The sequence below is a fragment of the Boleophthalmus pectinirostris genome, unplaced genomic scaffold (genome assembly GCF_026225935.1).
Source record: "Boleophthalmus pectinirostris isolate CB_2022bp ecotype Guang Dong unplaced genomic scaffold, ASM2622593v1 HiC_scaffold_12, whole genome shotgun sequence".
Taxonomy (NCBI): Eukaryota; Metazoa; Chordata; class Actinopteri; order Gobiiformes; family Gobiidae; genus Boleophthalmus; species Boleophthalmus pectinirostris.
The window spans coordinates 26,679,321-26,703,303 of record NW_026571018.1 but is presented as its reverse complement, the minus strand read 5'-3'; the positions used below and the strand labels follow the sequence as shown (position 1 = coordinate 26,703,303).

Here is a 23,983-nt window from a genome sequence, read left to right as displayed (position 1 = left end):
TGATTTGGTCCTTTTCTATTTCTTGCTTAGTGCTAGTCTAGGTTAGATTTATTTGATTTGATCTGGTAAATGTGTGAATGCATCTTATTCTTAATGTTTAATCATGGTCATTACTCTCCTTGTGTAGGTTTATCTACAGCACTTTGCATTGCATTAGCCCATTCATTAATTCCTCTGTCACACTAGATGATATGCTAAGTAGCCACAGCTGCCCTGAGACCAGGCAAGTGTACCAACAGCTACTCTGACCACCACCGATCACATAATCACATGGGTGCAGTGTATGCCCAATGGCACAACAACTGTAAGAATTGGTTATAGTAGTATTCAAACCACTAACGTTCCAGTCAGAGGCCATTAGCTTAACCATCTGAGCTTCATCTGGCCCATGTTTAACCCAGCTTTGTTAAAGATTACAAATTATGAATAGTTTTAAGGAGGTAATCATCTCTTTATTTCTGTTGGTTTGGTGTTAATTCAGTCTTGATGCACTATTTCTGATTGTTGATCTTGTGTTTAAGCCTGGTTTACTTTTAGGTTTACTGCTGGGATTGGATTGTGCTTGTAAATTCCAACATTTAGTCTTGGTTTTGTTCTGGTTAACTCCTAAATTTAGCCCAGCGGGAACTGATCTTTAGTCAGCTGCGGTATGGCAACTGGTTTAGTCCTGGTAGGTTAGGTATTCACTCCATTGTTTAGTTAGTTGGTTATAGCTGTTTGAGATATTGTTTTATGCATAATTATATTTCTATAAAGCCATTTTTGAGCCTTGTCATTATATGTGCGTTATTGTCACTGCTGACCCTTTTTAAAGCAGATTTATGGTATACACTACAGTGAGACTAGTTCATAGATTGGTGTTTATATTGTGATCTCACTGCGTCTGCGTTGCGCTGGTGTGGAGTCATGCGCAGCTTGCTTCTGATATTTTGGGAAGGTCATTGTCAGATTTAGTCTTAAAAAGCAGCAGTGGCATGTGCGGAGGATACCAGCTCGAAAGGCGCTCTGATTGTCCCCATAATAAACCGTGCTTTTGACAGAAGACTGGATATCACATGTCTTCTGTGCATGCTGTGTCCACCAGACACCACTGCACTAAAGAGAGAGGCTCTGGCTAAATTTACTGTGGCCTGGTGGTGGTGCTCACTGTGTCTGGGCAGAGTCACTGAGGAGGAGATGAGAGATAGGGCTGCAGCTGCCTGTTTACTTTAATGTAATTACAAGAAATCCGCTTCATAGGCCAAATACACTAGAGATTTTTGTGTTCACGACGTCTAAGACAGATTAAAATTTGTTAGTATTTCAAATAGTATAAATGATCTTTGTAGTAGATTTTTACAACCTTTAATTCTTTTTATTGGATGATTTTTATCTCAATACCATTAAAACAAGAAAGTATAATAGTAGAACTAGTATAATTTTTATGTTTTTATGTTTTAGGATGTTAGAGATTGCCCTGTTCGATGCAGTTTTAGGATCACAAATAATAATCATTCATTTACATTTAACAGCATTCATACTGCCGGACAGTGTATTCATTGGCATTATAAATCTTATGTTTTTGTCCAGGCATGCCCAAACTATGGCCTGGGGGCCAAATGCGGCCCTCAGACAAACTTTTCTTGGCGCTCAGGCTTCCAGGTGAATTGGCCCAAATTACCTTGAAAATTTACCTTGATAAAGCAAATACTTAATATTTAATGAGTGGTTTTAAGGATCCTTGTGTGAATAAAGACTGACGGCTCATTCTAACGTGTTAAACATGCACATATTTCAATTATTCACTGTATTGAGCACCAGTCTATGGCCCTCGATTGGCCCTCTGCTTCATCTGTGTTTACATATGATGAAAAAAGTTTGGACACCCCTGTCAGATATTGGAATGTTTTGAACTCGCCAGCAGTTTAAGGTGTTGCATGTATGTGGTTGTTACATCATGCCGTCGTGAGATCGTCTCTTAGCCATTTGCCGAATGTCTCAAACTCTCTCTCCCCATTTTCACTCTTCAGCTGTCCTGTCCTGTTTTTATTTATATATTTTAATTGCAAAGTGACCATGACCTAAAAATATCACCACCCTTTTGTCCCAGTGACCATGAGATGAGGTGTATGTGTGGAGCATCATTAGTGAATGACGGTGAAGTGAGCAGCACCTGCCCCTCTGTAATCCTCTTTCTCTCATTGCTTGCCTCTTTATCCCATCCTGTCCAAAGCCCCTCCCCCTATGGCCACTGCTGAAGCCATCAGTCCACATCTGCCTGGATCACATTTGGAGAGAGGGGGATCCCAAAATCTGCACATCTGGCCTTGCTCTTATTCTGCACTGCACTTTCACCTAATGCATTAGACAGGCCTGACATTGGCACTACATAAAGACTGAGGGGTTATAAACAACTAGAGGCAAAAACAGTGGAAACGTGATAATTGGTCTTGTTATTATCAAATATTATCAGGGTCAAGTAAAATAAAATGAATATAAATAGTAAAAATACCTCTAAAATATGGCTACTTTAGAGGTCCTACATACCAGACGTCAAATGACTGACCTTGTTTCTAAATTACATACTCTTTGCCAACTACTACACTATTACTATTAGTATTATTCTTGGTGGATGACCTAATTTAAATATAATATGGCTTTACCTACAGATTGTTGAACAGTGTCCCATTTCCTAAAACAATATTAAAAAAGAACTATATAGAACCCAAACTTGCATTATAAATAATCTTACAAACAGAGCAGAGTATAGTTTTCATTGAGCCATGGTGTGCAGTGGCTGGTGTGTGTTGCCTGACAATTGGCTGCATAAAGCACCTGGATTTGACTATAATCCTTCAGATTTTTGAGTTAAACGTGAGGTCACAGCAGCCTGAGTTTAGCTCAGAGTATTTCATTGTGTGTGTATGTGTGTTTTGATTGTTAGGCTTACAATAATGGAGCAGGATTCTCTGAAAGTATAAAATTAAATGGTTGAAATTATTTAATTTTGATGAAGAAGTAAATACCACAGAGCAGGACAGCTTTTCTGTACTCACACTAATGAATGTTTGATATATAATGTAATTCCATGCATTGTTGAGATAATGATGATGATTTTAGTGAGTATATATAAACATATATAAACATCTACACTCACTGTATATACACTGTATTTGTTAATGCAATTTGACGTGCTAGAATTACAAATGCATACTTTCATTTCAGACTTAAATCAATTTGACAGTGAGTTAATCACATTTGCTCTCTTTTCTATATGAACCTGATCTCTATATACCCTTACTAACCTGCTACAGTCTTCAACTTTTAACTGTAGCTTGAATCATTTTCTGTTATAGCTGATGTACCTCACTACAACCTCACTCTCCTAAGTCTGTACTGTACTGTACTAGGTTTGTTTTTTTTGGTTAATAGATACAAATTACGTTTATTCAGATAATCAGAGTATTTATTTTCTGTGTAACCAAACTCTGCAATCTAATAATGGCCAAAGAATACATTTTTATCTAATTAATAAGTTAATAAAATAATATTGCTGTCCTATTGTGGCCATTTCCTTAGTTGCCTCTAGAGGGTAGTATTATCAAGTCCAATCTTAACTTTACTAATACTATCTCACAACTTTAGGATATCTTGCAGTTAGTCTCAGTTAATACATATATGTGGTGCCTGTTGCTGTGGGCAGCACACCTCTCGTGTGACTGTAAAGCTCCTCTCCTCTGTGTGTGAGCCTGCTGACCCAAAACTGACTCTACTATGACCCACTTCTCACGTGCACCCCCCATCCTCCTCCTCCTCTTACTACCTCCCCAAAATGAATTAAAATGACCTCCTATATCCTGCAGTCTTGCTAAATCACAGCTCTGTCAAACTAGGCCAAAGTCTGACCTCTCCTCCTCCACCTCCCTCCTCTCACTGCATTCCTTACATTTATCCACTTACTGTATGGCAAATTTCACTCACGTTTACGTTCATTTCAGGATGTGTCCAGCAAATTGAATGCAATACAAAGTACTTCACATATAATACATATTGTTTTGTTGTTCAAGGAGTATTTCAATTCATTATTAGAGTAAATTGAGTAAAACAAAATTACTCAAGACTCCAAGTTTTTGAGTTTTCTTTAAACAAATATAGGCCAACTATGTAGTACCACCATAGTCCCTTTCAAGCCTAGCAATTTAAAATCTTTTCTTACTGTTAAAGAAATGGTATAATGCTATATTCTTTATACTTTTAAATGTTGAGGACTGATTATTCAAATAACTTAATTTTGCTGTGACTTTGGCTAACTTGATTGATCACTGTTATAAATGCAGTAAGACTTAATCCAGTGGCTATCTGATTTCTGTGCAAAGCTTACTATTTACTAATTGATTTCTAATACATTTTCAATGCAGCAGGCCTAGTACATATTTTAAGTTGTCACAGCGGTGGTCGTTCAAACAATAAATTACACTATAAACAATCAAACATAAATCCATCCAATCCAAATCTTGTAATCGCCTTTCAAATCTATTATCTAATGACATTTCAATATTTTTTCTGTTCTGAAAGTAATATTGACATAGAAATTGGAAAATATTGTTTTAGGATCTAGTTTTAGGGCTTTCACACATTTGCCCAGCCCTATAATAAAATATTTCCTTATAAAGTAGTCGCCACAATAAATGACCATTTCTCAAGTCCAGAATAAACAACAATAGCCTCTCCTACTTGCATTCCTCAACAGCACACCCACATGTCCTCTATTGTTTGGCTCCTTCCCATTCGGGACAGTGCAGCTGGGATAGCGTTCTTCCTGCGCTGTCTGAGTACATCTTCCCAACCAAGACATGCTTTTCTCACAAATATTCACCCCGAGGCCATATATGTACCATCCAAGCTCTGGAACTAACCACAATTCTCAGTGTTCACGCTCTCACGCTATTGGTCAGTGGAGATCACATGGCTTCAGAGTTAAAAGGAGTTTGTAATTGTTGTGTTCATGTGTTGTACTTGTGTGGGCGGTTTGAGTGGCGCGAGGTCTGTCAGCTGAGTCAGGTGGGGGGAGTTGGTCCAGTGAGGGCATGTTTCGAGACTGGAGGAATTTAGGAGTGTTCGCACAACAAGAGAAAGCTAAACGTGGGTCAGAACAAGGAGAATGTGGCATCGAAAGGTATGAACGTCGGGCATCTCAAGATCTAAGAAGATATGGATACTACAACGGATGCTAGATTGATGGACTAATGGTGAAAGAAGTTCGGCGGTATGATTAGACAACCATCGTAATTTGTTAATTTGTCTTTTGGAAGAAGTGGCATAGATAAGCAATAAATTTGAGAATGTTGCTACGTCATAATAAGGACCTACTACAAACTTTTATTTGGGGCAAGTTTGAGTTGGCAATATATTTATTTTATATTGTGTGATTTCCAAGAGGCTAGGTAAATATAGCTTAAATAAATGTGGATTGTAACTGCTGGTAGTTTATTGTCAACAATTTGTTTGAATTTGAGTGAAATTTTTCCACATTAAGTAACCCAATAACAGTCATCAGTTCATAGAAACCCTATGAACATCATGGATACAGAAGACACAGAAGAAGTTTTCACAAGTGAAGATCAAGAATTGTCTACAGACAGTATGGATACCATATGTCCAAATATTCAAACTCAAATGACTGACGAAGACATCGCAGACTTGTCCACTGAAGGAGATCGTAGGAGCTTGGACATAGATGAGGGCGTATTTGGGACTCATCGTTGCACCACAGCGGACAGCTCTGAAGGGGGCAGTGACAGTGACAGCACCAGTGAGGGTTCGTGTCTCGGGGCGATGACGGCTGTTGGACAGGAGCATTACCTGCGGCTCGGAGACACGCCCCGACGCCGATCTGCCCTGAGGCTGTCCCGAATCATCGCCCGGCAACAGCTGCTACGGAAACTGGCACAAGGTATGGGCTATGAAGCTGGGAGTTGGGAGAATCAAACTTGTATGGGGTTAGAGCCTGATTTATCCTTCTGTGATTTAATTGGCTCTAACAAAGTCATTACAGTAGTTTGATGACTAATAACTTTTTTCAGACAAGCAATTCAATTGGAATTTGGTTTGTGATTCATGTTCTAATAGTATAGGATTTTTTTCAATGTGCACCTTTTAAACATCTCCTTGAGCATTAACATTTGATGAGAAAACTGAAATATGCTACTATGCTAATTCAAATACAAGTTAAACTAAGTCCAAAGTACAGGGTTAGCAAGTCGTTTTTACAAGAAGACTGGATATTTATTGCTTGCAGAGAAAAAAAATATATCATCTGCCAATCCATTTAACTGTTACAAATATTTTCCAGTATTTAAGAACAAGTGGCTGAATCGATTTATGATAAAATGATGCTGTCAATGTTTCTGAGTGTTTATTGTCTGGAAATCTGTTTTGTTCTATTATCGTCAGTGTTCCTCTTTGAGAAGGACCCATTCTCTCTTCTGTCATTGCAAGTATTGAGTAAATATTATTACTCTGTCTAGTCATTTTTAGTTCATATTTCTGGGTCATATGGAGCCACTTTTCCTCCAGAGTTGTCTTTCATTTCGATGAGGTGAACCAACAAAAGCTTAAAGGACTGTTATTGTTATTGTCTATGTCTTTGGTGCAAGGTTAGTATGCTTTGTATCCATAGCTACTTCCACCACTTCCTGTCACATGACTATAATTTCCTGTCAAGTGACCATTGTTTCCCTGGAGTCCAATACAACATCTCCGTATCTATGGAAACGCCTCTTTGCTCTGGACCTTAAATGATTTGTGTTTGTTGTTTCTGGATACTTTACAAGTCATTAAAGTAGAGTTTGCCAAAATAAATATCCAAGGGGTGAACAAAATGATTTATTTTAATTTTAAAGATTGCATATAAGATGCTCTTATTTTCCATTTGCTTTTTCTAATATACATTGACACATAGGCCTACTCCCTAGAGATATTTTTGATTTAAGCAGCTGTTGTTCTGTACTCGGTGACCTGACTATGGTCACTGTTTAAGATAGTGGTTCCTTAAGTCTTGTATCTTTTACTAACACACTCTGCCAAGTTATTATGCTATTGTGTTTTGAAATGTTGGCGGTGTATTTATGTGCAGGAGAATGTGAAAGCAATTGTTGGATTTTATTGTTATAATTTGTCACTTAGATCAAGATTTTTTTAAGATACATTTACATAAACATAAAAAAGTAACACAAAAATTGCAATTTATTCCTACTCATAATCTGAACAATAATATAGAATTTTTTTTTGCCTAAATAAGTTGTGGTTCTTTCTTTCTCCACCCAGCCTACTGTACGTGCAACTCTTCCTCATTTGCAGCCGCCTTAAGCTCTGAGTGGGTTATTTTGACTTGTCTCTGCCTCTGGGGAAAATACAAGTTTCCGTGTTGTGGGAGGGGTTTTCTGCTGGGACCCAACCACACCTGAATCCTCCATATACAGTATAATAACTTGATTCATTCGTCTACATTCCTTCCTTTCCTTTACACTTGCACAAACTTACAGTATAAATAGTAGTAGTAGTATAGTAAGCTTACAGACAAGGTCAATATAAAGGCTTTGAATAAACATAATATTAAACTTTTAGAGATATTATTAAACATTTTCTTGGACTTGTCTCATTCAATTTGTCAAATAAGATTCACTTTTGGCGCTCTGCCATACCACTAAATGTTCCTGAGTAGTATCTAATCAAAGGTGTCTTAGCAGTAGACAATCAGTAAGTCCTGTTTCACCATAATATCTATCTAATATCTTGGCTAGTTTAAAATTACAACAACAAAAAAAATCATATTAGTTAGATAGTTGTTTATATTGCTTATTTTACATGCATTGTTTCAAAAAGCTTGCAGACTTCTCTTATATGAAGTTACTGTCTCAGCTGTAAGTAGCTATCCTGATCCTAAATACAACCACTCGTAATCACATTATGCTTTTGCTCTCAGACACATCTTCGCCCTTCCAGTAAAAATAGCCTGAAGTAATACATAATTGAATCATAAATTGACTCGCTTTTGGAGTACTGCTTGTGCCCCCTCTGCTGGTGAAAAGCCAAAACAACACCAAACCAAATGTAACTGTAGTCATTGAGATTACTTATGAGATGATAGTATTCAGATGATCTATTGTACTATATGCATGTTTGACATTGCTGACAAAATACATGGCCCACTTTGCCTCAACCTGTTGTGATTTCATGCCAGGGTTGATTTGCTTTCACGGTGCATTCCTGAGTGCTTGACATCACTGATAGACCATATGGTACAAGAAGACGTACTCCTACTCACCTCCTTAGCTTCATTTTTTTTGTTAGAGTGACCTTAAAGATGGCGGACTAAGTGCTTTGGCATATGTGGGAATATGGCCGTGATCCAGGAGTCTTGTGTGTGCGTGTGTTCTGTATTTTGTGTGTGTGTGTGTGTGTGTGTGTGCATTTTGACATGGGCGACTGCTACTCATTTCATGCTACTGCAGCCTGCGCAAATTAAAGTTTCGTCATGCCTTTGTGACCTTGTAAATTTAACTGATGGAAAAAAAACTGGCCAGAATCATTTAGATGAATGTGAATGACTAAATGTGGTCTCCTAAGTTTACCTATGTAGCTAATATTTAATGAGCAGTTCCCAAAATGTCCTATAAAATACTAACATCTTTCACATGTATATACTCAACTGCTGTGTTTCATTATCACCATATTCTACTTCAGTTTATGTTTAGTATGGGAGAAGGTAAAATAAATGTTCTTAATATTCTGATTTTGGTGTAATATAGCTGGTTATTAGACCTGGTCACTAATAGAAAGGATCAGGTCGTGATTGTGAATAAGAAAACCACCAGTGCTTTATATAACTTGAGGAATGTATATATCCTGGAAAATCGCTTTCTGATTTATACATTGTTTATAATAATGTGCTGTAAATTTAGCCCAGTGTTTTGTCAAAAAGTTGTTAGATAAACAGTCCATCATGCTTTCGCAAATTTATGTCCCCATTGGGGTTTAAAGTTTAAGAATATGCCCTTTGAGACCATCACAGTCTGTAGCTGCGCTGCTCTCACACTTTGACGATTCTATGTAAGAGTCATCTGTGGTGGTGTACTGGATCCATACCAAGAATTAAATCACTATTTATGTGAAAGAGACACATGTTATTGTTTTGTCTTGAATGTTCCATTGTATGACATTATACTTACAGGGTCAATAGTATGCTGTTTTTTGATCTATAATATATATAATTTATAAGTTTGCTTCCGCATCAGAAACATATCTGGAGTTGTGTTTTGTTTTATTCACACACGTTTAACACACACCTGCACATTTAGGATGAGTTTTTCTCTCAAACAGAAAGCATTCTGTTCCACCTCGTGATGTCATGTGGTAATACAGGAAGTGCTCCACTGTGGTTTTAAACTACAGACACCTTCACTAGTATTGTTTGGGTGGTTTAAGCTCTGGAATTGCCCATCTCTAATGAATTAACTTGAAAATGACCTCTTCATTGCATCACAAGGTGGAACAGAACATTTTCAGCTTAAGACATGTAGACAGACCAATAATAAAGGATTACTCAAACATGTGTGAATGAAACAAAACACACCTCAAGGTATGTTTTTGATGAGGTGGCAACATTCTTACATGGCTTAACACTCACAAGAGTCAGTTTGCGTGATATGGGACCTTACCTCAGAATACGCTTAAAATATTACAATGTTTTTTAGTTAGTTGGTAATTGTATTGTTTGTTTTTGTTTCTGTTTTGTATGACAAATCATTATATATGACAATTGGTCCAGTTGGGTCTGACACCACTCCTCAAACATCTGCCCCATTCTCGCCTGTGTGACGGCTGCATTGGGGAACTTCCTGTTGCCGTTCTTAGCTGGGAATTTCGGGGCAGGAAATGATGTCATGCTAGCCACTGAAGGGTCCTCTGTAACATGCAATGGACAGCCACAGCATTCGGAAAAAGCCTGTTGAAGTTATTGGCAGGTCTTTGTTGTAAAATAGGTGCTAGATAAAAGAGAGGAAATGAACAACTGCTACAGAGATTGGACTTCTGGTGTTTGGTGTATTATGTAACCTTAACTAGCCTGGCACCCTGTTATGTAAAGAATTGCCCTCCATGGATTTGTATTTGGTGGCTTTGAGGTGTTGTCCTATTTCTAACACAGCAGGTCTCTAGAGACATGGAATAAGCTGCAGGGAAGGCACTAGGGAAGCACAGGGGATTACAGTGTCACCAATAACATGTTTGAGCCCTAAACAAGCTCTTGATTAAATTCACACCCCCAGAGTGATAGCACTGTGTTCTTAGGTGAATAAAACCTCTGTGCCTTTAGACACTGGGCTGTGTGAAGTGGAAATTGGGTTGTAGTGGTTTATTTCAAATTCATTATAAGCATTATGAGCTATTTTAAATGTGACATCTACGTGATTAGTTATTCATAAATTATCCTCAGCTTCTTTGGTATGCCACCTGCTTTTCTCTGTGAAGATATTAAATGTTCTATATTGGACCCAGTGCTGTCGAAATTAATTAAATTAATTATTGAATGATTGTTATTGCGTTGCTTGAAATATTTCTCAGTATGACATTAAACTGATCTTCATGGGATGTCACCACACCAAGTTACTGTTCAGATCTCTGGAGAGGCAAGTCTGCTCACAGTATGAAGAAGGTTCCTTTAGCAAGTTTATTGTGCTGTTAAGAGACACAAGGATTTTGACATGTGGGAAGACATAATATCCTAAAGTGGCAAATGGCATGCAACATTATCATTGGGTGTCCTGAGACCCACAGAATAATTTGTAATTAATTTCATTACAAAATTAATCACCAAGAGATTCCATACCCATAACATAATATAATATATTTTTTTAAATGAATCTATCAAGGATGCAAAAGAATGTTTTATTTTGTCTTGTGTTATATCTGCTCCTCCCTGTGGCACAAATTAACCTTAGATACAGTAAATGTCATGACACATTGCCTTAGACTTGAATACCAACCTAAATAACATTGTATCTTTTTATAATAAAGAACTTGACTTCAGCATAGATTGTTTTAAATAAGGTTTGTTTTGTCTTCAATCAGTCTTGATGTTTGCGGTTGCTGTTTTAGTCTGGTATGATTTCCTGTGTGTTCTCCCATAGGAGCGTTCCAGTTGTGTGTGTCCCGTCCTCTTTGACTCACTGGGGGCTACATGTTCTCACTGTATCCTATCCAAACATACTGTACAGCACTGGCTCCTATGTGTCCTCCTGCTCTAGTCTGTGGAGGTCAGTGTCTCCTATAGGGCGAGCTCACGGCTGACATGTGAAATTAACATCCTTGCCTCATCAGCACCGGACCCCAGGGAGCGACTCGTGCAAATGCCAACTCCCATTTTTCTCCACCTCCACCATGGCCAGCAGCAGCTCAGAGAGGAACAAAGACTTGTCAAGTGGATTTTTGGGAAGATGAGATGGGAGGATATGGAGGCGGACAGTGCATGTGCAAGATGGTGGTTCATGTGAAGGTTCATGATATGAGAGATAGGACTCTTGCTTATGGTCAATACTTAACCTATTTAACCTATATTTCCTCATATTTTTGTTGCCATAGCAGCTAGGGTATTTTAAGCCAGATGCCTTTTTGCTGCAATCATACCTGCATATCCAGACTTGGCACTTGCAAAAATATACAATTTGTTTGCCATTAATAGTATCTTTATCATTTTATTGGAAGGATACTAGTTTTAAGAAGACAGATCACTATCAATCTGTGGCTGCAAGTGAACAATTTAATTCAATCATTTACTTTCAAAAATATTAAAATTGTATTGCCCAGTCTGATAAAATGTTGGATTTATTTTACGTAGTGAAAAGCAAGTTACAGTGTAAGTCTATGTGAATGTCAGTGAAGAGGACATTGTACTTTTAGACTTGAGAGTTGAGACTTGAGGGGAGAATTAGAGGGCAGAGCTGTAGTCTCGGCATGGGGCGGCCGTGACTGTGAGGGGCAGTTGTAAACACAGAGTTTGAGGAAGAAGGAGCAGAGTCTGATGGAGCTACTCAGGGACCCACAGGAAACCAAACCAACGACAACAGCTAGAAGCATGTCATCTGAGAACAATGAGGGCGTCAAGTAAGTTTACAGCAAAAACGACACACCGCAAAACTGAAAAACGGCTGTATTTTTGGTCCGTGATGGGCTATTTTAATCCCTGGCGTTGCTTCATATATGATTTAGATGGACGAGTTATGCGGAGAATGTGGGAAGAAGGATGTAATTGTGATTGTGGTGAAAGTATAATTTCCTTTGAGTGTTTCTATCTCTGAACGCAAGGATTTTATTGTTTCTGTGTTGAACTTTGGCTCCTTTTTGGGTCTTTTTGTCGGATGAATCAGTTTGAACTAAAGAGGTTACAATTGGGAGATAAGTGAGATGGACTGACTGACAGGAAGTGGCAAAATTGGAAAGTAATTTTGTAATTTTGTCTCCAGATTGCATAGTTGCCATAGTAATAGTCCAAATTTAATAATGCATTGAAATGAAGAGGGTTGGTTTGATCTTTTTACACCAATAGTTAAGCTAAATTAGTTGATGTTGTAGTGCTAATTGCTCTTGTTGTAGTTTTTGTACTTGAAATCCTTTACCAACCTTTTAAAAGTAATGGCTTGTACTATGAGTTTTATTTTGCTAATGCACACTTCCATTAACACTACATGTAATCTGTCATTATTGATTTTTACCACCATAACATTTACTATAGGTTGTATGAATGAACCTGTATGTTGAGTTAGGTTTGAAAACTCCCTAATGCTTCATAAATGTTGTTTTTAAGTTACAGTCCTTCCATCTTTAGCAGTAAACTCGTTGCCTTCTCATAAACGGGCCCAGACTTGAGTAACGTGTGTGTTACATATGCCTGTGGAAAATGGCTATAAAACCTCTCGCGGTGCTAATGGGCTGTGGTGCCATTTGTAGAGCCTGTTAAAAGTATGCATGAACAACGTGAAGGGCAATCACTCTGAAAGATTGTTCATTGAGAATAGGGCTCAGTATTGTTTAGAAGTAATACTGGTACACAAAACCATGTTGAAACCAAAAAAAGATATGATAATTTTCCTTGGATAACAAATTCTGATGTGGTGGGTCCTGGGATAGACAGGTTATGAGGTTATGTCATTGTCACCACAAATGAAAGATACAAACTGCAGTAGTGATTCGAATTTATGAACTTTATAAATGTTTTTTTTTTATACTATAGAATTATATCGTGATTAATATAAGAATAGGTACAATATATTAAAGTATTGATAAAAGACCTAATTCACAATGTTTTTGTCCATTCTACACATACGCATATGGGCGTAACTTGAGTATATTTCACTTAAATTATATAACTAAATAGAATTTAAAAAAATGACAGTCCTGCACTTGGTCTCAGGACATTTTTTTTCTCTCCAATTTTCATCACTGTTTTCTTTAGTTTCTCCTAATAAAGTCTACAGGCAAAAAACATTTACACAAGTGATTCAAGTTGAACCAAATGTTTAAATGTATTTCTAGTTTCTCCAGACTTATCATGTCTTTTTGTCCTTGCAGAGATTGAGGCGAAGGAGGCCTGTGATTGGCTGAGAGCTGCTGGATTTCCACAGTATGCCCAGCTCTATGAAGGTAACACACACTTGCTGCTTTTCACATGAAAGAGCCCACAAACCCAAACGTTCTTATTGTCTCATTTCTTTTATTTACTTTTACATTGATGTGCTCCTCTCTTCCGTCCTTCATCTCTCCATCTCTTCGGGACGTCCCGTGCTATTTCCAGGCCTCAGTTCCTGTCTTTAAGGAGGGGTCATGGGAAAGGCCTTGTTATCGCTACTGGGACTCTCTCTACTTCTCTTTCTCTCGTCCACCTTCTTTCCTCTATTGCTGTTAATGTTAATGTTTACATATTCTCTTATCCACATCCAATACTACTGATAATAACTGGATGCTTTTAAGGAACTAAGGATACTTTAAACTATTAGAGTAATATTAATGACTAAACTCTCAAACAGTTGTAGAACATTTGTTTGAAGTAGCTATTTGGTGATATGTAGATAGTGAAGACAAGCTACCTATGATAGGATTGCTTCAAAGGTGCACTATGGATTTTATTTCTGGTGGAGGGTATGCCCCCTGTTAGTCTCCATGGAGATGTTATTGATTTGCTTGGAATGTTGCCTCTCCACAGATCCAACCTGTAACTTGGCCTGGTCATGTTGCCTGCTTGTCTTGAAAGTGATAAGTTTAATATCATACTATGGCCAAGCAATAATATATCTATCTGACTCAGACCTGAAGCATATGAAGCAATTGCAATATTTTTTGAGGCTATACTTACTATTATGTCATTTGTGTTCAGATTTGGCTTGTCTCAAATCAGACCGCAGATCTTACAATTACACTGGCTATTTTTATTGCTGTCCATAACTTTCACGTCACATTTTTTCCCAGTCTTGGTGTCATCTAATATGTCATCTAATATCTTTCCTGTCACTGGGCCCATAACTTCAACTAAACGGGAAAGCTTCCCCAGTGATCCAAGCACTCACTCTTTAATCTATAACTGTCTGTTCACATGCCTGCTCAGATCCACTACAAGCTCTGCGAATATGTGCTTATGGTCCACTTGTGTGGCTGCTCAAACAGTGAAACAAAACACTGAAGTCATTTTGTTATTGTGTAAGAAGAGATTTAAAGAATGCTTTGATATGTGTGTTGCTCAAATGCCACTAACAGGTGCTTACAACAGTGGCTTACTTTACAGTTTATTTAGGCGTTTACTGTTGTCTGCTGTCAATCATTCACCACCAAAAACAATCCACGCCTCACCTCTCTCTCTCTCCATGTCTTTTTTTGTTGCAGATGCACAGTTTCCGATTGACATTTCTTCTGTGAAAAGGGACCATGATTTCCTAGATAGAGATTTGGTGGAGCCACTGTGCCGGTAAGAATTTTTGTTTTTGTTGACTTCTGAGTGATTGTAAGTCCCATTTTGCAGTTGTTGGAGCTCAGAGAAAATGCATTGGGCTTAGGTTTTGAAATGCATTAGTTTCTTGTTGGCTGGTTTTATGTGCTTGATGTCATGCCACCTACACCTACCACAGCCTGGTGAGATCACTCAAGAAAAAAAAAAGCTAAATGGATGTAAACAACACTTTTTCTGGAGCCTGGGATCAATGGAAGCTTTCATCTGAAAATCTGTAGACTAATGCTAGCTGGCTTGTGACTGGGAAGTTATTTGAGAGAAATTAAACCAGTTCTTTCTGGTCAGATTGGTTAAAATTAAAGCACAGATTAAAGTCCAACAAATGCTCAGACAGAGCAGTGCTTACAGTTAGCATCACACTCCCAGTGAATGTTGATGACATCAGATGCAAAGTAGCAATAGTACCAGTAGTTATTTTACTTTTATTTTGGGCTATAACATAATTTTTAACCCAGAAAAATCAAGATGCATGTTTTAAAGGGGTGTCCTTATCCTAGAGGGGACCTAGAGCTTCTACCTTTTTCAGTTGTAGAGGAAAATAGTAGCCAAAGAAACCTATGCATAGAAATTGCCAACACAGGGAGAAAATGCAATCTCCACACACAAAAGCCCCCACTGGAAACTGTAAGATTGAAAAAAACACTACATCACATAACTGCCATTTCTGTCTTTACTTGACAGACAAAGCTTTAAGAACTTATATAAACTGTATAAATCAATACTATAATGGCACCATTGCTCAATGCCACTCTCCTCCTATAAGATAATCTATTCATAAATGAAACATATGCCCTGTAGTCATATGTCCAGCCAGACAGCTCACTCTCCTCCTCCTTAGTCTCTACATCATTTCCAGTCAAAATCACAGCTCTTTACCCTCAGTCCTTCAGGTCTCTCCGGGAACCAGTGTCCACCACGCTAACAGCAAACTGTTAATCACTAGGTTCAGTCTGACCCCAGCCCACATAATGAAGACCCCATCCCAGTCTCGCACTCTGGCTTTGGGCTTTGATCTGGCCACCTCCCTCCCCTCCACCACGCTCTGATCTCCCAGTCAAAGAGCCAGCACCCTCGGGGGGCTGTAGAGGGTAATTGGGTAGGAGTGTACGGGATGCCAGCCTAGACTACCAGCTGCCTTTGACTGGTTTAAAGTCCCCTTTCTTGCACACTCTAGCTATGATCTTTTCATTTCACTGCTCCTGTGCTTTCTCCTTTTATCTGAAGGTCCATGGGGGGAGAGGGGGGTGTGGTAATTGCAGTGTTAGTGGCTCTTGACAGCTATACTCTCCGAGAAGGCACATCAGATCTTTGAAAGGTGTCCCAGGAGCAGTAAAACACACTCCTAATTAACTCCCCGTGCTAAGAAGCTACCTTTTATATTGAAATTGTACTGTGAGGAGCCATTAATCTTACACTGTGAAGTATGAGGCTGTAGTATTCAAATGAACCCAATTTTAGAGTGAACCTTTACATATTCACTGGGTCTATCTTACAATTATAAATATATCCCCATGCCTATACATCAGTCTACCAGTTTAGGGATTAGTACTTTATTCATTTAGCTCTAAATCCCATTTCACATTTGCGCAGAATTTTTAAAAACTGTTCATTTGATACTAACCTTTCACAATTTAGTACTTAGACTTCAAACAAGCCAAATATAAAGTTCATTAATTTGTTTTCTCTTTATTTCTCTTTATAACATAGGCCTATAATATAATATATAATTAATGGCCTTATATCTCTTTCATCAATTTTGACTCTATCCAATTTTTGTGTCATTGTTGTTATTCTGAGAACATATAACATGATTTTATAATTTTTCACAATAAATGACACCATAACTTTTAACTTAAATTTTACAAACTGCAAGATGTTCATTCCTCTCATATGTACTCATATGTTCCAGTTTATGAAATCAAGCTTTTTGAATAAGTAAGTAAAATTATGTGCAGTGTCTAGATTGAAATGAAGCGACTTATTTTGGATTCTATAAAGATTATTGCTTTTGTGTCCATCCATACGATTATGACGTGACTTGAATAATCACAATCACAATAATGAATCTCCCAATTAACCTTGACATCTCTATTTTACAGTCAGTTTTAGGTCAAAATGAATTGTCCAAAGTGTAAATATAAACTAATAATGGTATATCACCTTTCTAATGCTTTGTTGAGTTTACTGACCACCTTCTGTCTGCTAGTTTGAGAAGGTAAACAACGCATGAAAGAAGATGTCCCACTGTTTAACTCTCAAATGACAGCACCGCGACATGTTTTTATGAGCCCATCTTGAAAGGCTGCTGTGCTCTGCTCCTGTCCTGTAGGGGTCAGACAGACAGAGGGAGGGGGCCGCTGAGACGGGACTTTTGTGTGGAGCCGGGACAGGCCAGGGGGTTAAGGGGTAGAAGTGCGGGGCTGCAATTCCAAGATATTAAATGCATCTAAGAATTTGAAGAAAATTTTTTAATGCATAATAAATGGCCACATTAGAAGTCATCGTTTTTCACATATTTATTTTGTGTTTAAAATAGATTTGGTACATTTTGAGCAATGCAGTAAATTATTGTATGGTACAGGGGCATAATATTTCTTTCAAAACACATTTGCAGCATTCCAATAAAATTTCACTTAAACTTAGACTTAAACAAACTTTATTGATTCACAGGGAAATTATTTGGACACAGTAGCTCACACATCACAATATATTACAATAATAAAGAGCAAGAATATAATAGAATGGTGATTATAAATTCAAAATAAGTAGCAAAATTAGCAAGAGACTGGTGTCAAATAAGGCATAATTATATAAATGTATATGTAAAAAAATAAGTCAATATCTATACAAATATATCTTTTAGCTATATACAAGAGGTCATAAGGAGAAACAGTGCAAAGATTAAATATCGAGTGACATGACATAGGGTTATCTATTACGTAAGGGTCACTTGTTGTACAGGTGTATGGAGTATGCTATGAATGTAGTCCTTAATGACATTAACATGTTTAAAATATTAAACATGTTAATGTCATTGCACTTTTACAATAAGAACTACCAAACCATTTGTCTCTGCTATTAATCCTTTAATTTGTGAAACTTCAAACAGCAATGTTGTGATTCTGAGAATGTTTTACAAGCCAAGATTGATTTTCAACAACATCATGGTGACCCAATGTAACCCCATGGCTATAAAAAAGAGCATAGATAACTTTACTATCTATGTCCAGCTGTAAACGCATAAACTGTCATAAGTGACTTCCTATGTTGTAAAGTGGGAAGACCCAGGAGCCCATGAGCACTGTCAGGAGCAGGGGGAGCACAGGAGGGGCAGAGTTCTGAGGCTACGGAGCAGTCTCCCAGTGGGACCATGGAGTAAGGATCCTGGTACAGAGAGAGATTTGAGAGGGAGGAGAGAGGAGACTCATGTAGACAGTGTGTGGAGTGGAGGGTGAATCCATTGAAGTAGATCAAAGAGCAGAGTCAGTGGTCCTGTCAGCAGCTCAGTGGGACAGGGGTGAAGGTGTCACTGAACAGTAGCAGAGACCCACATGTGTTAGAGGATGAAGACAGTCAGACCGTCCCACCAGCTTCTCTGTGTCTAACCCCGTGTGTGTGTGTGTGTGTTTATGTTTTAGGCGACTCAACACTCTGAACAAGTGTGCCTCCATGAAACTGGATGTCAGCCATCAAAGGAAGAAAGTAAGTCTGATTTTGTTTGTTGTTAAAGTTATCATCTTTTCACTGTTACTATTGATGATTCACAAGGGGAAAATGTACATAGCCATTGTAGTGATTCAGTGTAGGACAATAGCAATAGAATTACCTTTTTGTAAGAGAAGTAGTTATTCAGTTTATGTTGTTTTGTTTGTGGGTAGAAGTATTCAATCAACAAACCTACCTCTGTATTTATAAGATTGTATTTGGCTTGCATTCAATAGGTGTATAATTTAACTAAAACACTTTTGTTCACCTTGATGAAAACCTAAGTGAGAGTGCTTGAAATTACAGCAACATTCAACTTAACATAAATCTCTTGGGTCTCTGGCCTTGAGCCATTTTTAAATCAGGACATTTTCTTCTTGTACAAAACACATGCGCTTGCTCCAATATATGCAGGAAGCCTATTGGCAAAAATGTAAACAAAACATTCTTACTGCCTTTCTAGACTTATGTATAGTGATGAGGCAAGACTTTTTAAAGGTTCTGTTTTATTCTATTCTCTGACCCTTTATAATGTCGTTTCCTCATCAGAAATATACCAGGCGTTATGGAGTTATGTTTGTTTCAGTCACACATGTTTCCTACATTTTTTCAGCATCCTGCAAATCCTGCATATTTACACTGAGTTGTTTTCTCAACCAGAAAACACCAACTTGTGATGTCAAGGTAATTCAGGAAGTGCTCCACTGTGTTTTTAAACTCCAGACACCTTCAGTAGAATCATTTGAATAGTTTAAAACCTGGAATTGCCAATCTCTACTGAAGAAAAGGTAAAAGGTAGCTGTTGACTTGAAAATTACCTCTACATGACATCAAAAGGTGTAAGAGAAGACAGACTAATAATAAAAGGTTACTCAAACATGTGTGAATGAAACTCCAAATATGTTTGTGAGGTAACAGCATTATACTTAAAGCTCATCAGGATCTTTAATAAATGTGTTCCTGAAAAACTAGGTTGTTTTTGCAAACTGATCCAGAGCATATAGAAATACAGCAAGTCTTGACATTAGCTGGTGAAAGCCTTGGGCAGCCCTAGGACTCCCATCCTTTGACATTCCTCACATAATATTACATTCATTAATTTGTGTCTTTAGGGGGAGGACTCAGATGAAGATGACCCGCTGGCAATTAGCAAGAGGTGGACCTTTGAGTGGAGCAGCCGCCGTTGGTCGCGCCTCCAAGACTTCCTGTTGGACTCGACCAATGACAGCAGTCCGACGGGGCGGGGGGCGGGGCTTCACAGCACAGTTAGCAGCGAGAGTGTCCTGACAGACTTGAGCGAGCAGGAAATAACAGAAATATCCTCCATCCACAGTGAAGACTCAACACTCGCCATGCCTGATTCAATATCTATGGCCTCACTATCCGCGTCCTACCAACCACCCCGGGAAATTCCTCATTACAACACTCTACCAATCAAAAGGCATAGTCAGGGGGGGCGGAGCAAAGCCAAGGAGTTTCTGAGGAAGATGGAGTTGATGCGGACATGGGGGCCTTCAACGAGGAGGAAAAGCGCCACTCGGAGGCCGCCGTTGGTCATCAGCGGGCCCGTTCTGCAGGGGGAGGAGCCACGGGCGCTACAGGTGCTACAGTGTACACCTATCAGCCAATTGGAAAACGGCAACAAACTGGACCACCAAAATGATGACAATAGCGGCTCTATCAGTCCTGTTTGCAACCATAAGGATATGTCAACAGCAGGTAGCCCCGATGCTGAGACTGTGATGCCTGCTTTAACTGAGACCAGTCCCAAACCACGCACCGCTAACAAGAGGAGCAGTAAGTATTTAGAAGACATGGTGCTGCCTTCCCAGGGCAAAAGGACAGAGTGTGGACAGGCTCAGTTTGGGAAGAACCAGTTCCACTCTTATGAAAACCTCCTAATCCACATCCCCAAAGACCACAAACCAGGCACTTTTCCAAAAGCACTATCTATTGAGAGTCTAGCGCCCGCCTCGGGGGACAACAGCCCTCAGACTGAAGTTCCTAAAAATGGGCTGAGTAAACATTGGTCGGGTAAACCCCTCTCCAAACCATGCCCCGGAGCACCTCGAGGCAGCAGGGTCAGTGTGTATGACAATGTACCTGGGTCCCACCTGTATGCCAGTACTGGGGACCTTCTGGACTTAGAGAAGGAGGATAACCTGTTCCCCCACCTGGACGATATCATTCAGCACGTGAGCGGCCTCCAGCAGATCGTAGACCACTGGAGTCGGAGCGTTCTGCCCGAGGGGGACATGGGGGAGGAGGAGGGGGAGGACAGGACCACCCCGAGCGAAGGGGACAGGGACGGAGTGTCTCTCAATGACACTGACTCCACCGGAACCAGTCGAGAGAGAAGAGATTCTGGGGTGGGGGCATCTCTTACAAGACCACGGTGAGTAGAAGTAAAAAGATTTTATAGCATTTTAACTTGATTTCTTAAAAGAAATTTGCTAAGTTATAAATATAGAATGGATTATACAATAAGGAATATTTAATGAGCATGCACACACTGTAGTTCTCATCTGCCTGACATAACTTTCAAGTGGTTAAAACCATTTGGTTACTGTCTATATCCCAGACTACGCTGGCCCAGTTTTCGGACCTCTGATCATCTCAACCAGCCCTCCTCGTCCCTTCACATCAGCAGCCAGTCTGCGGGACAGCTCAGTCTGCTGCAGAAGTTCTCACTCCTGCGCCTCACCGCCATCATGGAGAAATACTCCATGTCCAATAAGCATGGATGGACCTGGTTAGTTTTAAGTGATAAATGATCACATTCTGTCTCAGTGCCACCTTTGGCAACTATAATGCAGGCGATTTGATAACCTGGTCAAGGATACATAGCTGTATGAATAGCCCACGTAATTTAGGTTGAAACATGGACGCTAGCTCATCCTGAAGTGTATTCACTGGCTTTAGGAATATTTTATCTTCCTGATTTGAAATGTTTTTTGAGGACCCTTCTCCTTTAAAAAGATATACATTTTTTATTTGAATTGCGTTATTGAATTAAAAATGAATCCATTACCTGAAACCCATAGAATAAGTGAAGTATTTTTTGACACCTTCATATCGGTAATTTATTCTGCATAATTCCATATGCTTCCATATTGAAGTACCTACAAATTAGTGTGACATTTGAATATAATCATTCACATTTTTTTGTATACATTACATTTGTAACGCTCAACATACCTAAACTTTCTAGTAGAGTACAGCTGGCCTTTGTTTTGAAGTTTCAGGATGTACTTACGGGTCTGTTAATGACTTGTTCCGTCAGTAAAGATGGTGGCCAGTAGAGTGTGTATGAGGAGATCTGGACTTCTTTAGGCCACACCACATCCCATAAGCACACAAGCACATCTTTGTTTTGTTAACGACCTGTGTATTTATTATACCCATGAGGGATACTGTGTTGACCAGCATGCTACAGGAATGTCCCGTAATGACAAGTATAGACAGTAATTCCTCCCTTCACACTTGTCTAATGGTTGTGCGTGGTTGCCTCGCAGGTCCGTGCCCAAGTTTATGAAGCGCATGAAAGTCCCTGACTACAAAGAGAAGAGTGTTTTTGGAGTGCCTCTCATCGTACATGTCCAGCGCTGTGGGTTTCCTCTCCCCCTGTGCTTACAACAGGCCCTCAGCCACCTCCGAACACACTGTCTGGACCAGGTAAAAGGAAAACACATTTTTACAAGAAGACCTAATGCATTTAAGATATGTTTTGTCCATACAGTTCTAATGGCTGGCATCTGGTCACTAATTGTTTTGTTTTCTTCCTGAAAGGTAGGGCTGTTCCGTAAATCAGGAGTGAAATCTCGTATCCAGGCTCTTAGGCAGCAGTGTGAAGTGTCTCCAGACTTTGTGAGCTATGAGGACCAGTCAGCGTATGATGTGGCAGACATGGTCAAACAGTTCTTCAGAGATCTACCTGAACCGCTCCTCACCAGCAAACTTGGAGAGACCTTCCTCCACATTTATCAATGTAAATCTCATGATGTCAACTGAAATTATGTGTGAATTGAAAAGATGTTGTTAAGATCTTAAGATGTTGTCTTAAGATCTCATCTAATTTTTTAATATATTGCGATTGCAACCTTGTCATGCTACAGTACAACTTGTAAGCTTACTGGCCCCTTATTGGGGAAGTGAGTTCCCCAGCATCCCTGTCGTCTTGGTACCATCCAGCTAAGATTGTTAAATTGGTGGGCCAAGAGGAGCATCTGGCAAATCTAGCAAAACTAGCCAGATTTGCTAACAATAATTCATGGCTTTTGGGGCCCTGTACAAGAGAAACTTTGTGTTTCTCCTCCCATTGTGGAAATAGTTCATTAGTCATTGTATCACATACAAAGAAAAGACTGCTCATACCCAGCTAGGCCATCACTAGTATATGTCTTGTGCAGAGTTATCTTCATTTGACACATGTATGAAAGAGGATTTTGTGAACATGTCCATCTGGTGCTTGAACTCTTTCCGTGTTATTTTGTAGATGTGCCAAAGGAGCAGAGACTGCAGGCTGTCAGGGCGGCCATCTTGTTGATGCCAGATGAAAACAGAGAGGTGCTACAAACTCTGCTCTTCTTCCTCCGGGACGTGACTTCGATGGTGGAGGAGAACCAGATGACTCCAATGAACTTAGCTGTTTGTTTGGGACCATCACTTTTTCACCTGAGTTTATTCAAGAATGAAACACTATCACCAAGGTTTGTCTAATACATAGTAAAAATTCATTAAAATTATGGCGTAATTATTCTGTTTACTATATATCTTTGTTTTTTTAACTATAGGTCTATTCAGAGGAAGTACACAACAGGACGTCCTGATCAGAAGGATTTGAATGAGAACTTGGCCGCTACCCAGGGTTTATCACATATGATTGCTGAGTGCTACCGCCTTTTCCAGGTAGAAATTTGTATTTACTGCTGTTACACTGTTACACTCCTCATCTATCTGGTCCAGGCCTGTTGGATTACAATTAACCATGTGTTATTCGTATGTTCAGCTGTTACTATGGTGACAGAATGCACATTAGCAATACCTGCCAAAAAAGTTTTAAGATTGTTTGAAAACAAAGAAAAATACAAAACAACACATTTCTTGTTTAGATGATAGAACTAATGTGAGAGTGACAAATTGAAAAACTGTAGCCTAAAGCTTATGACTGTTAATGTTATTGACAGGGTCTAACCCTGTTCAAATCATCTTACCTGTTGTAGTTCCAGCTGAGTCAGTTCTTTA

The 23,983-nt window shown here is 39.0% G+C and overlaps 1 protein-coding gene across 2 annotated transcripts in view; it reads left to right on the top strand.

Annotated features, from left to right (window-relative positions):
* stard13a (StAR-related lipid transfer (START) domain containing 13a) overlaps nucleotides 1–23,983 on the top strand; it is a 28,729-nt gene that overhangs the window by 597 nt on the left and 4,149 nt on the right. The window contains exons 1-10 of one of the 2 annotated variants that reach the window (XM_055148641.1): nucleotides 12,059–12,141; nucleotides 13,606–13,677; nucleotides 14,911–14,992; nucleotides 18,673–18,736; nucleotides 19,852–21,134; nucleotides 21,321–21,491; nucleotides 22,255–22,414; nucleotides 22,529–22,727; nucleotides 23,235–23,448; nucleotides 23,533–23,647. In XM_055148641.1, coding sequence (XP_055004616.1) covers nucleotides 12,129–12,141; nucleotides 13,606–13,677; nucleotides 14,911–14,992; nucleotides 18,673–18,736; nucleotides 19,852–21,134; nucleotides 21,321–21,491; nucleotides 22,255–22,414; nucleotides 22,529–22,727; nucleotides 23,235–23,448; nucleotides 23,533–23,647 — 2,373 coding nt within the window. In that variant the 5' untranslated portion in view covers nucleotides 12,059–12,128. Of the gene's footprint in view, nucleotides 1–12,058; nucleotides 12,142–13,605; nucleotides 13,678–14,910; nucleotides 14,993–18,672; nucleotides 18,737–19,851; nucleotides 21,135–21,320; nucleotides 21,492–22,254; nucleotides 22,415–22,528; nucleotides 22,728–23,234; nucleotides 23,449–23,532; nucleotides 23,648–23,983 lie in introns of those variants that run through there. The other variant, XM_055148640.1, reaches the window with a different exon arrangement.